Raw genomic sequence first — 18933 nt, 5'->3', positions numbered from 1 at the left:
GCGTTTTTAAACAACAGGCATTTGTTATGTGGCACAAAATGCCAATGAACCCGCCGAACGGCACCATTTTTGTTTTTTAACGATGGCTTAGAAACCAGCTACAAAAGCCACTCATTGCACACCAAAACAAAAAAAAAAAAAACAAAAAAAAAAACACAAAAAAAAACGGAAGCGACCTCAAGTGCCATCCCAGGCAGGCGATAATTTGCGGCCGCTTGACATGCATATCAGAGCAGCAAAAAATGTAGAAGAGAGTGGCGGGGAATGGATGTGGCAGACAAAAGTCCAAGGAAGGCGAACGCAGTTGAAGGCCATTGCTGGAGAAAGAGAGAAAGAAACAGCGACAGCGACAGCAACAGCGACAGCGTTGGAGTCGAAGTTGAAGCCAGAGTCAGAGTCAGAGTTGCAGTTGGAGTCGGAGTTGGAGTTGAAGTTGGAGTCGGTGGCAGAGACGGTGATTTGGGGTCTCTTTTGGGGGCAGCCAAAAAGTGCATGCTCAATGCGCGTTAAACGATGATTTAATGCCAATAAATAAGTGTAAACGTTCATTACAGATAATTAATGTATCTGCCGCAGCGGCCAGAGGTCACGTCGGGTCTCGATCTGTGTCTGAAGTTGCCACAGACACAGTTTGGACTCCGAACGAGAAGCAAAAAAAAAAAGTGAAACTTCAATTAGACGCTTAACAACATTATGGCGTGGACGATTAAGACTTAAATTATGAGTATGGGTGCCGGCAAGTGTAAAATGTGTCGAGGATTTGACATTTCACCTGCAGTAAAACGCGACAGAAAGTCTGAGAGTGCGAGCGAGACAGAGAGACAGAGAGATACAAATTTATATGGAGGCAGAGAGAGATAAAGAGATACAGGGCAGGCAGGTAAAAAGACAGAGCAGAGCTGCCATTGATCTCTTTATCAGCTGTGGGCAACATTATGGCAACAGTTGTGCATTTGCCCCAAAAATGCAAGCCCATGCAAAAACAGCAACAACGACAATAACAACAACAATTTTCACTGACAATGTCGCCCAATTCGTCTTGCAGTTTTCATGCCTGTAGGCCTGGAAATTGTCTGGTTAAAACACCAGCTCCGTCTCCAACTCTGGGTGGGGTTAACGGGTGTTGCGGGTGTTCGGTTTCAGTTTCGGCCGTTTTCAATTTAAAATGTAAATCAAGTGTGAAAAACACAGAAAAATCTGCAGCGAAAGTGTTGCAATTGCAATTTGCTCGTTGCAAGTTTTGACACTTTTTGGCTTTGGGGCTGTGTATTGATTTATTTTGATTGTTAATCAATTTGGCGCGACCGTTGTTGTTGCCTGCCAGCCAGCCACGGTAATAGTTCAATGAAATTATAAATCAGTCCAGGCACAGGAGGGCGCTCAGCTTCAGCTTGCAACTGTTGCTGCTGCTGTTGCTGCTGCTGCTGCTGCTGCTGCTGTTGCTCCTGTTATTCCATTTGCTCGTGTAATTCAAGATGCCAAGAATGCAGGTGACACACTTTTCAATCGCCTTATGCCCCCATTTGGCAGCTGTGCAGTTGGCAGCTAGCAGGCAGCTCATTTGTCAGCAGGAAGCTGCTGCTCTTGCAACAAGCTTGCAAAAAAGGTTGCGCCGCAATTTACGCATGCGCAGGCAAATTACGCGTCATAAATCATGCAACCGCCGTCGTTTTACATACCCTGTGGCAATGAAAGATGCGTCGAAAGGGTAGCAGGTGTAAGAAGACGTCGCTTGCATCATTGAGTAAGTGGCATATTCTTGATTACCATGAACAACTCAGTTCAGTCCAACTCACAAGCTACTTGTATATGGAAAACACAGAATAAAATATCAAGAATTATCGTTAAAAATCAATTCTAATTTTTAATGCATAGCCCAGTAGGGTTATTAACAGGGCATCTGTCAGGCTGGCACTCTCGAACAGAGTATATTTACATGATTTGTTTCGCTGGGCTGGGCTTGACGCAGTTTTTTGTAGTAGTTTGAAGGCGGCAGGAGGGAGGCAAGTAGGAGTAGCCGCAACCGTCACCGTTGGTGATTGCCCGCTTGCAGATTAGCAAGAAGCGATAAACACATAAACTCATATAAATTGCAAAGAAAGTGGATGTAGACATGTTAATATACTCATTCGTTTATTCGAACATTCGAAATACATTTGGGTTGTATGTGGTCAGACAGTCGCGTGCGTGTGCAATTACCCACAGTGGCTAACTGCTGTTTGTTGCCTGCGGTATTTTGCAAGTTACTACGTTGCCCCGTTGCCGGTGTTGCATGTGTTAGTTTGACATTTGTCTGGCTGACCCTGACCCACAAATGTCAATGCAGCAAATGCAGCAACTGCAGCAACAGTCAAACAGCCACCGACAAGTTGCAAGTTCAATTTGTGCACTCAGATCTCAAATTGAAAAATACAAGAAAAGAAAAGTCAGCGTTGCAAGACGTCAATCACTTTGGCACTTTTATTTTAGCCGCCTCGACTCAACTCGCCTCGACTCGATTCGCTCGCTTGTCTTGACTTTGGCATGCATAAAACTTCTGCAACTCCGTTCAGCTCTTACCCCCAAGGTTAACGGCGCAAACAAACGGGCCAAAACAAAACAACAAATGGAACCAAATCAAATGAAGCGCACGCCTCAGTCCAATATCTGAGAGAGGCTTCTGGCTAGAGATGGCATTAAGTTTGTTGATTTGCTCGTTTTATTTGTAGAATTCTGAAAATTGTATTTATAACATATTAATTAATATTTTCAATTTATTTATGAGGCATTCAAACTAGCTAAAAACTGAAATGAATATGAAATTGGTCCGGTCATATTTTCGAAAATATCTGTTGAAATCTAACATCTCTGTTTACATTTGCTCTCCGAACTATTTTCTATTTGAATCAGACATAAGATAAGGAATAAATCGGGGTATATCTATCACAGCTCAACTCTGCCACAAGGATGGATTAAAGTCTTTTCCACATATGTTTGCAGTGAGAAAGTACCTGTCAAATGTGTGCTGCTTTAAAATTGGTTCAAGAGCAAGTTCTCGAGTCAATTACAAATAATGATCTGTGCATATTCTTAACGTTGCATATACTCCACTTTTCATTGACAGCAAACACTTGTGCTCTACACAAATACAGATGTTGCTCTCACGATCCGTCACGGTCCCGTCTCTAGGCCCCCTTGGGGCATCATCGCTTCGCATCGGCGCTGGCTTTTGTTCTTCTGAATGCCAAGCCCGAAACGTCACTCCAAAAACACAGAAGAAGAAGAAGGAAAATCAACACACACCACACACAACACACCAAATCAACACACACACACACACATTTTGTTTTGGCCGCGCTTTTTTGAGTAGCCGTCTCAAAAGCGTTGCCGTTGCCGTTGCCTTTTTGACAGCCGCTTGGCATGTTCATTTTTATGAGCAACAGCCCCTCATCTACAATACATACCGACATATGTTTATCTATATATATATATATATATATATAACTCTTCCCCACATCACCTCTATTTGGCTTCATCCAGTGCATTCTTAGAAGATGTGGCTATTCGTTCTAAGGCTTGCGGTATTTCTGGCTTTGGCAACGCTGATTGAAGCCACAACTTCTGCTTATTTTTATAATATTTTTGTAGGGCGTTGCAGGTCTCTCTTCTTCTTCCACTTTTTTTTTAGTTCTGATTACAAATTGAATTTTATTCGTTTGCTTTCGCACTGCATTGATTTATGATATTTTTGAACAAAAATATCCCGCTCTATGCCCAACTTCTTGAAGGTTTTTAATTAAGTTCAAGTGTGAAATGCCTGCCAGCATTTTGATTTATGCTGCACAGGCATAGAACATTATATATAGTATAGCTAACCATACTCCATAGACATATAATTAAAAGCCAACCAACAGAAAAAATCAGAAAAATCAGAAATAAGCTCATCCAATCAGACCAAGACCCAGGCTAGAAACGTCGCAAACAGACGCAGTCGCTTTCCCTTTGGTCAAGAGAGATATTGAGATTGGAAAAGAGAGAGAGAGAGAGCGGGAGAGAGATAGAGAGAGAGAGGCTGGAAGAGAGCTGGTAATGCAGATCTTGTCTTGGGCCACGGACATTGCGTGTGATTGCATTACGGGTGAAATTTTTGCCAGCCTGACTCTTTTCACTCCCGCGATCTTGAGACATCGATAACCTTTTTGCTTAGGTTTTTTTTCGTATTGCCTGACTCTGAATCTCTGGCGTCGTCTAAACTGACATCATCAAAGCCAAGTGCTGGCTCTAGAGCTGGCAATTTAATGCCGTTCCATGGAGTTGGACTTTTGGTTTGGTTTGGCTTGGTTTTGCTTTGGTTTTGATTACATAAATTTGGCGCCTGACCGCCAATGCCGGCTCCATTTGCATCTTCAAACATAGTCAGAATGTGTGTCAGCACTGTAAACTCTGACTGGGTGCGGCATTTGGTCAGGCTTCGTTCGTCATATATGTAATTACAATAACTGCAATTGCAAAAACTGCAGCTTGCATCAATGCAAATAACGCAGAATTTCTTGAAACCTGTCGCTTTTAATTAAAGGCCCCCGCGACTCTAAGTAACTTTTCATGTTTTAAGTTATGCGCACAATTTTAAGCGACAGCAGCAGCACAAACAACAACACCAACAACAACAAAAATAACTATTGCATTTAGTCATAACTGCATTTAAATTGTGTCGACATTGTTGTTGTTGCTGTTGGTGTTGCTGCTGTTGTTGCTGCTGTTGTTGCTGCTGTTGTTGCCACTGTTGTTGCTGCTGTTGTTGCTGCTGTTGTTGCTGCTGTTGTTGTTGTTGGCAGCACTCACATTCCTCTAAACTCGCATTTATGTTTTGATTTTATTTCGGCTGTTGTTAGTCCCCATATGCAAAAAAAAAGAAATAAATAAATATATAGAAGTAAAAAATACAACAGCAAGCAAAAAAAAGGGAAGGCGCTAGTTGAATGCAATTGTATCCCAGGCCCAGGTACGACCCACTTCTGTCATGTTGCACGATAAATACTTTGAGATTTATTGTTTGCCACAGTGGCAGGCATAATTACAATTTATGCCCCTTTGGGGCAGCAGCAGCCACAGCCAAACAACTTGTGCAACAATATACGTGCCAAGTTCAAAAGCATGTTTTGAGGAAGCTGTCGCCAAAGACAAAGCCCCCTTACAAATTGGTTGAGGAAGCTGTCTGTCTTTTTTGTCTCATGTCTAAGACTTGGTCTCAGCCTCAGTCTCAGCCTCAGTCTCAGCCAGTTTGTTTACCTGTCTAACAATTGCCATTATTCTTGGGAGTATTGAAAGTGAATACGCATACCAAGGCACCAAATTTATCAAACTGATTAATAACATGCTGAAAATGTAATACCCTTGAATATGATTTGAGTGCCGAAACGTGTGTCATACAATCAAATCGAAAGTTTTCTAAAATATATGTAAGTCATGTGCTCAATTCAAAGTGAAATTTAATATTTGTAACTCGATTTGAGTATTTTTCCCATCTCAATGAAAAACTATTCGTGAGCTTTCAAGTGTTTGTTTGATTTCTGAGAGGATGAAATAGAAATATTCTTGCTACCAATCAAATCTCGTAGTTTCACAATTGCAATTCATTTGGATTGGAATTCCGCCAAGTGATTTATGGTTGCTACTGTAAAACAGGTGGATTTTTTGTTGTTGTTCAACAACATCAAGCATTGCTAACAAGTTAAGGTAACCAGCCGTCAAGGGTATATAACAACAATCAACTTTCGCATACCGTTTGGTACCGGGAGGGGGCCATTACATCATGTGAGTTTTGAGCACTTTTGGCGCTATTGTTGAGCACATAATTAAGCGCCGCTTAGCTTATGTAATTAACGTCAGACAGACATGGGAGCCAACAGCTGAAGTCTAATGAACCGCAGCGAGTCTTGGCCAGCTGCGTGCGCTGATTTATATGCGAGTTTTTGAGTGTTCAGCTCGCAACGTCCAAATTGTGTTTTGTCACCCTTGTTGCCCGTCCATCCATCCATCCAACCGTCCACAATTCGATCGTGCACTTAAGCCTCGCTTATACGCAGGCTCTCCAATAGAGCACTCATATTTGTATTCGCATTTCAAGCCGGCGATGCAGATGGAGTTGGAGTTGGGGTTGGAGATGGAGATGGAGATGGAGTCGAAAATCGGAGTGGAACATGTGACATAAGTCGCCGGGTGTATGGCAATGATATATGAATATGACAAAGCGACATGGACAACTTTATTGGCTCATGAAAAGCGCTGTCACTGCCTCTGACTGACATAAATCACGAGCAAAAACCCATTCGTCGAACCAGCCAGCTGAAAAGCCAACGCAGCCAACCAACTAACCAAACAACCAAACAACCAACCAACTCACTCAGTCAGCCTTAAATCGACGGACGTCGCGACGATCGCAAAAAAAAACCAACAAAAACAACAAGCCAAAATATAAATCAAAAATCAATTTTCGTAAATGTTCAGCGACAAAAAGAACAACGCAACGCTACGTGGCAAATCTTAACTGGCATCCACCATCGTGAAGATCGAGATCTTTTTTTAAGCTGTTCCTCTGTGTCTCTGTGTGGGTTTCACTGTAGCTGTACGGCTAACTGGCACAGAAGACAATAGCCAAAATGCTTAGGAATAAAAAGTACTAAGCAAAAACATTTAAAGATAATGGAAAGACAAAATAAATAGAAGGGGGTGCCCAAGAACTGTAGACACACTTTATCTATTAAAACGAGGCAAATCAAAATAAACGAAGCATTCAATGGTGTTGACTAACTATGCCCACGATTCTGGTTGGTGGTGTTAATGTCAAATTGTTATCTCACAAAAGTCACTTGCGGACAGTTCCAAATTTTACACAGTTACACAGATTTTCAAAATCAATGCCATTTTAGAAATCATTTTGGTGTTTGTATTATTTTTCTGTAGACCAACACAAACTAGACCAACAAGTGAAAAACTACGTCATATGCTAGACTAAAAAGCTTTTGACTGATTATACTCGCACGCACACACGCACACACACACACACATACACATGTACATATGCATACGCATACATTTATGTGTGTCGAATTTCAAAGGCACGCCATCTATCGGCAGGTCAAAGCGTAGTCAGACACGCCATCTAGGCACGCTACAAGTGCTATGCGAGTTACTCATATTTAGCCTATTTTAGTTTCTACACTTATCATACCCTTCAGGTTAGTTTCATTTTGTTGTGCAGATTGTAACGCAATGACGGAGACTTCCTCTACACAAAATAGAATATATTTCTTATCAGCAATATTACCATTCGCGTAGATATAGTCATGTCAAGCTATCCGTCTGCTTTCCTAGTTTTGAATGCTTAAACTTGATATAAATGATGAAACAGGCCGAATCGATCGGTATATCATTTTGTTACCATATTAACAATCATTCGTTTATTTTGTATGTATATAATGAAATTATAAAGTCGCCTGCAAGTGTATGTAATCTTCGGCGTATCGAAGATAGTCGGTTTTTGTTGTTTAGCAGCAACAGCAGGAGCAACTGAAGTGAAACCCTTTTGGCCTATCAATATGCACACAACGCGCATGACCTCAACAATTTGGTTTACTTGAAGTGCCAAACGCACACAAGCCTACACTCAAATGGCCAAATGCTCTAAGCCGAGGTCCTGTTGCGTGCCCCACAGCACAACGAGTACTTGTTGTGTATGTGTAAGTAGGTAGGTAGCCGTTGTACTGACATTGCTGTTGCTATTGCTATAACTATTGCGTTCTGACCAAGGTAAAGCTACTCATGCTTCACCTGACTGAGTGGACTTGGCTAACTGACCCTATCCTATGGTTCTATCCTTTTTGGTCAGTTCAGTTGCGTTTAGTTCGTGACCAAAGGCGGGCGCGTTGTGTTCCGTTCATATTTGAAGTTCTTTTTTTTTTGTGTTCATATATATCACTTTTGCTTTCGATATGATTTCAATTTTGTACATTTAGTGGCTGCAATAAAGAAAACCAAGAAAAAAACTAAGCAACTTGTAGTTCTATATATATACAACACCTATAGCAATGGGCTGTGCTAGCAGCACTCCAATGGTGGCAACTGCAGGCAGTGAAATGCTAAAAGCCGCCACTCATGTGGCAAGCGATGTCAAGAAGCAAGGCGAAGCCGCCGTTGAAGGTGTGTGTATGCTTGTGTTTGTCTGTTTGGCATTTAAAAAGCGCATTTCTTAATAATAAAACGGGTGCAATCGGCCCACAAATGCTAAACAGTTTACGTATACTTAATATTTGCATAAGTGCGTGTCGGCAAATCAATCGAAAATATTATACATTATCCTAATAAAGTTACTGTTGGCCCTTGACACCAAACCTATCATTGGCCAGTTGGTTTATTGAATACACGTTGCTCATTATTAGCCTGGCCCAAATGTAATGCCAACTTATTAGGGACAATTGAGCAAGCAGCGCAAAGAAAGAAAACAAAAAAAACCCAAAACAAAAGCTGCGTGTCCTTCCTTTCAGCACTTTTATGAGTAGCTGCGGCGTATGTGTACGTGCTTACAAGGACAACGTACTTAATACACTTTTATATGTACATATTTTATTTACATATTTATATTAAAAGCATATGAAGAAAAATGAGTTTATTGCGTGACCGAGCAGAGTTCAGCAAATTGGAGCGCACTGCTTCTATTTTAAATAATATGCATAGGTAAAAATTTACATAAACGCGTTAGTGGCATTTTGCTAGCACATTGATTGATTGATTCACTTTGCCAAATTACGCAAATTCATAAGATTTAATTACATGGAAAACCCGACTAATTGTAGACCTGCTACACGCAGTCAGAGTCACGCCGAATTAACTTTGCAGCCTAATCAAACTAAAGCCAATTTGTCTCATATTTAAAGCTGATTAAAGTCTATCTCAACAAAATGTATTTAATTCATTTTGTATTCGTTAATATTTCCAACACGATTAACATCTAATCAGTAGGTTGGAAGCCTAATGGCAACCAGAGGCACAAACACAAACAATAAATATTATATACCCTGTACGCTGATTGATATGTAGTATTGATATGGCTGTAATGAAATTGAAAAATGTGCTCATCCTGGAATATATACACATGGAAATAAGTATGTATTTATATATATATTTTATGTAGTATATAGCAAGTATTATTTCTATTTAGAACTTGTATTATTTCAGAGACAATTAGGCTAGCTATGCACAGGGTATCGCCTCCACCAAAACTGATTTTATTTTGTCGCCGTCTATCGATTGAATGCAGTTTGTTTGATTGACAGACAGGTTAACGACCGACTAAAGGCCAATTAATCAATACGCCCAAAACACACATGTACTATAAAAAGTGCGTGTTAACAAAACGTTTACGAATTTGTCTCTTTTCCAGATGCGACACAAGCGATTGGCGCAACAGTTGACACGGCAAAGGAGACAGTAAGCACAGCAGTGGCGGGCATTACCAATGAGCTGGGCACTGCGTTCAAGGATGGCACAGACGCACTGGACGAAGTCAAGCACAAAGTGATGGAGGGACTGCATCTGGAGACAAAAGCAGATGCGAATGCGGATACGGATGCGAAGCATGTGGCAACGAGTGCATCACGAGCACCAACACCAGCACTCGATGGGGATGCGGACAGTCTGAAGACGTCGACGCCAGAGCCGGAGATTGAGCGAGCGCTGGCAAACAGTGCGGACAATGAGGAGGAGGCGCCACCAACTCCCAAGCCATCGCTGCAGGAAATGGCCGAGCTGAGCACCCAAGTGGGCAGCGAGGCGACTGCCGCTGTGGCGGCCACTGTGGCTGCCACTGTGGTGGCAAGCACAGAGGAGACTGCAGCAACAACTGTGGCGGCAACCGTGGAGGAGTAAGTAAGCCTAGTGAGCACATAGAGCCACGCTGCATTGAGCCACGTAGTGCCACTGAATCAAAACCGTAGAATCTCTGCTGCACCCTCTGATGCATCATAATCTATCGCGTAGTTTGTAGTATAGCTTTTGTATTTATCGTTTTGTAGTTATCGAAGTCGAAGTAAATACTTATCATACTATAAACTATATAAAATAATATATTTATCTTCTATATATATATATACATATATACTACTCTCTTTCTCTCTCTCTCTCTCTATCCAAAAATATATGTAAATTGTAAATAAATAACTTTTATCTCTATGTACATATCATATACTCTGCATTTCTTATTATGGCGATCTAGCAATTACTAGCTAGCTAACAAGAACAACAACAGCAACTCTTGTACGTAGTATTGGTAATATTTAAATATATATTTATCTATACATCAGTCATATATACACACACTAAATAATACAACATTGGCCTGTGGAAGTTTGTAAAAAAGACTCTTGATAATTATAAATTAAGTGTCTGAAAGAAATGTAAAATATGATTATTTTACTTGTTATTTTTACACCCTTTTGAATGCGGATGTCTCGATAACCTTGAAAACTTCTCTATACAAATTATTTAAATTTAAGTTTACTACTCATTTTTATTTTTTTTAATTAACACTTTAAGAAATTTGATTTGACTGCAATTTGGAATTATCTCTGTAACTAAGACGTTATATTTCTGTAAAGTTTTTCTGAGGCTAATGATTTGTTATTCTGTTCTTGCTATGCAGTCGAATAATGCAGATAGCAGACGATCCACAGACAGTCATTAATTTTTTATAACCATGATCAATTTGGCAAGAGTTTTTTAAGCAAAGTACCTAAAAAAAAAACTGTAGCAACAAATTATACTTACTAACAAACAAACACACACAAACACGTATACACACAATACTTATGCACACACCACAGCAGCAGTCAGTGGGATCGAAGCAAAGACAAGGAGGAAGAGGAGCAACGCCGTCCAAATACCACCGAATGGGAGAAGTTTGCCGATCAGTTGGCCAAGAGTCGCAAGTTCAGGCCCTATGAGAGTTTTGCGCGTACCAAAAATCAATTTTCCGTCTACAAAGACTACACCAGCATGAGGGATAAGCCTGGCCATCGCGATGGCCACTTCAGCGATGGCAACTCAATGTCGAGCGCCTCCCAGTCACAGTCGGACCTGTCCAGCGGCCACTTGACACCGGCTCCGCCCACCCGACGGGGCCACCGTGATTATGCCAAGTTCGTGGGCTCTGAGCAGCCGGGCAGTGTGTCGCGTGCCAGTTCCCGGCTCTCGAATGTGGGCGGCACCACCATGCGGACCTTTGACTTTAATCCACATCGCGAACGCATCAGTCTTCCAATTACAAGCCGCGCTGGCGCTGGTCGTGTCGGCTCCGCGCTCAATGGACGTCGTTCGCTTTGGGCCCGAGAGCAGCCAGCTGTGTTGCCCGAGGAACCCCTCAGCACTTATAGTCCAGTTAGAAGGAGAAGCATGGTTGCAGGATTTGGACATCGTGCTATTCGAGAAGTTCATAATATACAGCCAGCAAGATCTACCTCACATTTGAGCATCTTGCCCAAGAAGAAGGAAACGACTGCCTCTAAGCCCCTAATTGAACCCATAAGACCTCAAGTCTTCGGCAACAACGCCAAGCCAATAAAATCCAGCATCAAAGCCGGCAAAGAAGAGAGACCAAGTGAGATGTTTAAATCATTGTTTAACTCATCAAGTGACATAAGCACGGCGCTGCTGTTGGCCACGCCCTTAACAGTTACCTCATTGCTGCGCAGCCCTTCAGCAGCCGCCAAGTCACACACGGAACATGCTTCAGCAGGCTTCAACAAAATGCCATCGCCTTTGGCCTCGCGTGCCGCATCTTTTATTGCAGAGCCAGCGGAAACACGCAGGCACAGCAAATCAACTGTCACGCAAGCCACGCCCACAATCACGCCATCAAGGCTCAATGCGGAACAGTTGCCAGCAGCTCTGAGATCTGCGTCGATAGACACGCATGAGGAAAGGCGACTTACATTGCCAAAGACAAATACAACACCAACAGCGACACCTCAGAAAGTAGTCTGTGTGCAACGCACTCCATCAAGGACTCAGCCCAGAGCTTCCTCAATCTATACCACGAGCAACCCCAAGACAAAGTCGCCATCTATATCGCGTGCATCATCGCGACTCTCTTCGAACAGCAGCACAGAGATAGTCATAAGACCATTGAGTCATCTAAATACGCCCAGCGCTGCATCCCTCTCCCCCGATCAGGTTGTGATGACAGAATATGATGACAGCGATTTGGAGGCAGCTCTGGCCCGTTTGGCCGACTGGCGTGGCTCGACAACAACACTGCATTCAATGCGATCCTCCAATTCGCAAATGGAACGCATTTCAAATCCCGCAGTGCTGCTGGATTCGCGACGCACTTCGCCCTGGATTAGACGCAAAGCGGACCGCAAGGAGATGCCAATATTCTCCGGATGTGGTATTGTGGAGCTCACATCTCCGGCTAAAACAGCCCATGAACTGCTCGAACGTTGTGAAATCTGTTGTAATGAATTTGTGATGAAATAGTTGTATATATTTATTCAGAAATGTACTAATGAATATGATAATTCCTTATTCTTTGAGCAAAACAGAATTGTTATTTTAACTCAACTTTATAAAAACAATTTTAGTAAACATTACACCATAGTTATATATTTTTTGATATTATATTTTATAAATTTAACTTCTTCTTTAATTTGTACTGCTAAAATGAAAGTAATTTAGCAACTGCCATTTAGATCTTAACAGAATTTGCTTAATAATAATACTAACCAAATACGACCTATATAGAATTGTTAAAATAAGAAACCCAACGATTTTTATACCTCAAAACTGTTTAACTTTTAACGAAAGCAATAGAAAATAACTAATTGCTTGGTTATTAAAATAAAATCACAATAACAAGCAGTATCTTGCATTATTTATTATGATAATTTAGCTAAATTTCATGTGCCGGTCATCTGTTTGTCTAACTGATGACTTAATAACAAAAATTGAATTGTTTATCTTTTTGGCCGTTCACTCAATTATTCTGCCACTTGAAATTTCGTTTTTGCAGTTTTATGTCCGTTTTATGTTTCATGTTTCACGTACCACATGCGCCACGTCTGCCGTCCGTGACTTAATGAACTATTAACAGCAATGATAGTAATTTGTTGTACCAGCAGCAGTCGCAGCAGCAGCGGCAAGGCAACAAATGAAATTGCTTTCAGGCAACAACACTAACACTAGCACTAACGCCAACAACACCAACAACAATAACAACAACAACAACAACTTGTCTTACTGGCACTTTTTGGCAAACAAATAGACAATTCAACAAAGCGACATGCAGACAAATGACTACAGCTGAGAGCAACAAGCAAGGCAAGACGGCCAGCCAGCCAGCCAGCCAGCGAATGCGAATAGAAATACAAATCCGAATACGAATACGAATACTTATTTACAGATAGTCAAGCATTTTGCGGGGGTGTCATATCGTTAGACCCAAGCGATGCCGTTGCACCTGTAGCGAGTCTGTAGACAGCCAGCAGCCAGCAGCAAGCAGCCAGTCACAGCAATTGGCTTTGCAACTATTTTGGCACGATTTTCAAATTACGTACATTGACTCGCAAAATGTTTGGCTTATGCCGCAATTAATTTCCAGGCGGAAGAAGCAGCAGCAGCACCAGCAGCAGCAGCGGCAGCAGCAGCAGCAGCAGCAGCAGCAGCAAAAGTGGCCCCCAGAGTTAGTTCAGGTGGAAGTGGAAGTGGTGCTGGAGGTGCCAAGGGGCGCTGCAGATAGGTAAATAATTGAAGTTGAAGGTCTTTGGTTATGTTTGTGTTTAATTGTAGTTTTTTTTATTTTTGTTTTGTTTTTGTGACGTGACATTGAAAGTGAAAGAACAAGTTTTTGGATTGCACAGCGAGCATTTCTATTTTTAATGACTACGACTTTTACATACATACATATCAAAACTGACTAGCTGACTAGTTGACTTGTTGACTAGTTGACTGACTGTCTCTCAGCTGTTATTGTTGGTTCATTGAACGTGCCACGCATAAGAGGCCGACAACAACAGCACAACCAACAACAAAAACAACAAGCAACGCTAATGATCTGTGAAGTGTAAGTATTTTGTACTTTTACTTTCATTTATCATAAATGGAAGCGTCATTTTGTGCTCAAGACAGTTGAAATTAGCAATGCACCAAAATAAAAAACATAATTTTTGGCACTTCAATTTACTGTTGTTGCTATTGTGGTAAAACGAGCTTTTAATCAAATTTACACGGGCCAACAATGTTTATGCCATACGCACTGTGGGCCGCGGCATATGAGCGGCAATGGCAACGCCAGCAGCGGCGCCAGCTATCAGCAACAACAACGAATACACCAATAATCTTTTCTTTTTGCTGTAAAATTGATTTATGCAATTGTTTGTTAGCCACCAGCTGATTTGTTTATATGTGCAGCGACAGCAACAACCAGTAACAACAACAACAGCAGCAGCGGCAGCCAGCCAAATCAATATGTTTATGCAACACGTAGCTGATTGTAGATTTTTGGGCGATAAAATCAAAAGACAGCCAAAAAGACAATGGCCATAACAGAGTTGCAGGCTTCCGCTACAAGTTGTTACAATTTTCAAACAGCAACAGCAGCAACAGGCAACTGTAACTTTGACTTTAACATCATATGTTAACAATAACATAGCACAATAGCGTTAACAGCTGCTGTTGGCACTTAACATTTTTCGACCAAAACGAATGCTGTTGCACAGTCGCAGACTTATTTAAAATTGAAATTCAAAGTTTGGCGGCAGTCCAATCGTATTTTCAATTAATATTTGCAAAGTGGCAAACTATGAGTTGCGAGTGGTAGTTGCAACTGGTGAACGCACTTGGGTCTGACTTTGGCAGACCTGGCAAAGTAGCAATCATTTGTTAGGCTAACATTTCTAGTTGTGGCGGCAACGGTTGCTTTCGTTTGGCCTTTTGACTAACATTTTGCATAACTGCGGGTCAAGACGGAAATGGAAGATGTGGCCAGCCATTAATAATTTGTATTATATACTACGTTGCAAGCTGTAAACAGGCGACGCGACGTGGACACATCTTCAATGCGTTTTCGAGAGCCTTTTGTTTTTAATGGACTTGGCCACAAAACGTGCCCCGGCCACAAGCCACAAGACCACAGGCGACATGCCGCAAGCCACATACAACACACATAAGCATCTGCTTTTTATCTGCCTTCAGCGTTACCTGCGGCTTTGCCTTTTTTTTTACTTTTTGTTTTGTTATTTGTTTTTTTTTTTGTATGGTATTTCGGTAGCTGGGGCATAATCCAAATTAAATTGTCAAAAGAAATGACAATTCAATATGCACAACAACAGCAAATCTTGTTAAGCAAATGCGAAAGAAAATTGGAAAGAAACATAAAGTACTCTGTCATCTCTATCTCTTTCTCTCTCTTTCGCTTTCTATCTGTCTCTTTCTGCCTTCTTCGTAAGCGTATGTCAAATTAAACTGTCAGTGCGACTTTTAACCCATTTTTTCGGGCTATTACATAAGCTACTTATCAGTTTTGATAACTGGAAAACTCGAACTGAACGAATAATCGTATTTTTATGTGCATGAAATATTAATGGGCATATATTTATGTGTATGTGTGTGTGTGCGTGTGCGTGAGTAGGTGTGTGTGTGAGTGCGTAGGTGTCTTGTGCGGTCAAGCGCATAAATCAGTACGACAGTCAGACATTCAACTATCCATTCAAGCCGCCACTCGTTCACTCGTCCATTCGGGCATTCGCTCATGCGTCAGCAAACAAAAGACTTAGGCAACGAACGCGACACTGTTGCAACAAAATGCGTTTTATGACTGAGACCTACTCGCATATAATACATACATAAATATGTGGCAACAGCTGCATCTGGAACAAGCATATTCTCACCCATATGTGTCGACTCTATACTTATTGGCCTCTCCCACAACCAGCCTTTATTCCAGTCCCTATCCCAGAACCAGTCCCCCAACTCAATGTCTATTTCAAAGTGAACTACGCTAATTCGTGACTACTTTGTGGTACATTGTTATTGCTGTTTGTACGACTGTCAAGCCAAAAGCCCTAAATTTAAGCAAATTTAACAATAATAGTAAAAATAGTGTAGAACTTGCTTCGACGAAGATTGCATGCACTTTTGTAGCTGGGGGAAAACTAAAAAAAAAAGCATAATTTTATATATTTAAAACTAACAATTATTATTGGATTTTAATCACAATGCGTACAACGATTCTCAATTGAAATTTATTTAAAAAACGTATCACAAAAAATTCTCTTTGAGATAGGCTAAAAAACAACACCAAAATCTATCTAGAAATTACAGCAATTTATCATCCTCAACTTTGAAATGCCAACAAATATCTTCAAATATAGTTTACAAGGCCAACTTGAATGCAAAGTTATTGTACCCCAATTATGCCACAATGCAAATTGAGGGAGGCGGATGCTAAGCTTAACTGTCAGACGCTGTCAGAAGCTGCCAGGCCCAAAGCAACGAAAACGTTTTTGACTTGCTACTGCTCCGTGTGAGTCATGTGCTAGATCATTTTAAAATATATTCAAATATATATTACTCACATTTATGTGCTGGCTCATGTGGGGAGCAGGCACTTTACTTTTGATTTCAAAGAGTCGCGCCAGTCCCAAAACCCCAAAAACCAGAGCCAGACCCAGTCCCAGTCCCAGTCACAGTCCCAGTTACAGTCCCAGTTTCAAGTCCCCGTTCCCGTCGCTTAGTACACACAACTGTGTTTATTCCCAGTTGTCAGTTGTTGGGCTTGTTTCGGTTTCGGTTTTCAGAGTTTTTCTTCTTCAGCAATTCGACAGCATTGGTTGTCGCCGACGACAAAGATAGAAATCGCATGACACGATCTTGTAGCCCGAAACAGGCGCCAGTAACCCAGTTTTCAAGTTTTGTTTTTGTTATTGTTTTTTTTTTTTTTTGGCAACGACCACTGCCGAGACTCCCTTGGCCAAATGAAAATGAAACGTTTTGAGCATAAATAAATAATGACAATACTCGCGTACTCGTACTCCATACAAACAGCAACCAAAACAGGCAACAACAAATGATCTCGCCATCTCTTTCTTTCTCATTTGCACCCCCGCGTTATTTGCTTCTCTGTTTGGCTGAGCCTCGTGTGGTTGTATTTGCATTTGTTTTTGTTATTGTCGGTTGTTTGTTGTTAGTGCTGCTGCGGCATTTGCTTGTTGTTTGTCTCAAGTTGTTGTTTTGTGCCCAGGCAGCTAACAAGCAGCACCAACGTCTGCCCATTGTGTGTGTTTTTATTTGTTTTTGTCATTTGCTTTGTTTGTGTCTTTTTTTTCTGTGCCTGGCATTTTTCTAGATTTGCCAACCACCCCCAAAAAACATGCGCTGAACTCTGACATAGCCCAAAAAAAAAAAAATAAAATTAAAACTAACCAATCGAGCTGCTCCTGTTCCCTAACTCCCTTCTACCTCATCGCCCACATGACAGCTGCTCCTCATTGCTGTTGCATACACTGCACGAAATTGGCATTGCCCTGAGCCAGTCCAGGTGCATTGAACTTCAAAAGCCAAGCCCATAAATTGATTGATTTCGCTAACAATGAACACGCTGATTTATTGGCATCGCCTTCTCTCAATTCTAAGCGGCTGCAAGTTTTCACTTTCGTTTGGCAGTCCGTCAGCAACAGTCAGCGATCATCATCCACTCGGATAGCATCGCTGGCTGGGAAAGCTGTGGATGGATGCACCCTACGCGTCGGTAGCCAGCCATCGGTACGACGTACCCATCAGACAGACGACAGCAGCGATGCCAAAAGTTGCATTTTCTACAACAAATCAAGGTGACTGGACATCAAGATAAAAACATAACAAACGATTTGACTAAGCCAAACAGTAATAGGCTCCAGCAAACAACAACAGCAACAACAACAACAGCAGCAACAAAAACGAGCCTGCAAAATAGCGCCGACCGTTATTGTTATTGCAATTGCAATTGCTATTGGCCTGGCTCTCATACTCCTTGAGCCGGGCGCACCAAATTTGGTGCGAAACTGAAGCTGCGTTGTCGCGGTCGCCTTTTTCTCTCCATCTCCTCTAGCTCCTCCAGCTCCTCGCTGATTGTTGTGGACAGAAATCGGCACAGTGGTTAACGATTGGAGGAGCTATAGTAAGCTGGCAATGAAAAGAAGAAAAACTTTATGGGGCCTTAAGACAGGCTTAAGCCTATTATATTTAAAGCTCTCAAATCAGATTAGAAATAAGTCAATGATAAAGAATCTGCATGCGATGCAAATGAACATGAAGAATATTTAAGCATTGATTAAGTTGGAATTAATTGAAAAGTGAAATTGATAAAATAAATAAGAGAGCGAAAAAATATAGCCAGAGAACAGTTGACAAGCAATCGGAAATCGTTTAAGGTTCATTAAAATAAACTTTTCTAAAGAATTAAGTAGTAATAAGTTAATATGTAACTCAAAAACTTGCTCATATAAATCTTCCCTTCTTGATATACTCACTATTTTTGATAACACCCACATAAAGGACTGCGTTGGCACCACTGTGGCAGCGTTGTGGCTGTCGTCGTCATATTGAAATTGAAAATAAGAATCGTATTTGGTAATTGCAATGAAAGCGAAAGGAGTGAAAACTTTTTTGTAGTAAGTATGACTTTGAGTGCGAGTGCGACTATGTATACATAGTTTTTTGGTCACAAAGATAGATCACCAAGGATTGTCGCGGCAGCCACTTTCTATACACACACACACACACACGCACACAAATACATACTTAGATGTACGCACACACACACACACACAGGCAGAGATTGTACGTTCGGTTCAATGACACAAAGCACCTCGGATCACAGCGTTTGGCTAACTGAAGTGGACTTTTGTGCTTGGGGCCCAACACTTA

General features: G+C 41.4%; 1 protein-coding gene across 1 annotated transcript; it reads left to right on the top strand.

The window, feature by feature from the left end:
* Positions 1 to 8066: 8066 nt before the first annotated feature.
* LOC6556463 lies at positions 8067 to 12510 on the top strand. The gene is made up of 3 exons (XM_001984645.3): positions 8067 to 8178; positions 9419 to 9899; positions 10857 to 12510. Exons 1-3 carry the CDS (start codon positions 8067 to 8069, stop codon positions 12508 to 12510), a joined length of 2247 nt encoding a protein of 748 aa, XP_001984681.1.
* Positions 12511 to 18933: the final 6423 nt, after the last annotated feature.

This window comes from Drosophila grimshawi, unplaced genomic scaffold (genome assembly GCF_018153295.1).
Source record: "Drosophila grimshawi isolate 15287-2541.00 unplaced genomic scaffold, ASM1815329v1 contig_44, whole genome shotgun sequence".
In the NCBI taxonomy this organism is placed as follows: Eukaryota; Metazoa; Arthropoda; class Insecta; order Diptera; family Drosophilidae; genus Drosophila; species Drosophila grimshawi.
This window is presented reverse-complemented; position numbering and strand designations above follow the sequence as displayed.

Excerpts from the sequence above, each read along its gene's own strand:
- LOC6556463 (XM_001984645.3), top strand. The coding sequence starts at position 8,067 with ATGGGCTGTGCTAGCAGCACTCCAATGGTGGCAACTGCAGGCAGTGAA. Across the intron at positions 8,179-9,418 it reads AGGCGAAGCCGCCGTTGAAG|ATGCGACACAAGCGATTGGC; the intron begins GTGTGTGTATGC and ends TCTCTTTTCCAG. Across the intron at positions 9,900-10,856 it reads GTGGCGGCAACCGTGGAGGA|CAGCAGTCAGTGGGATCGAA; the intron begins GTAAGTAAGCCT and ends CACACACCACAG.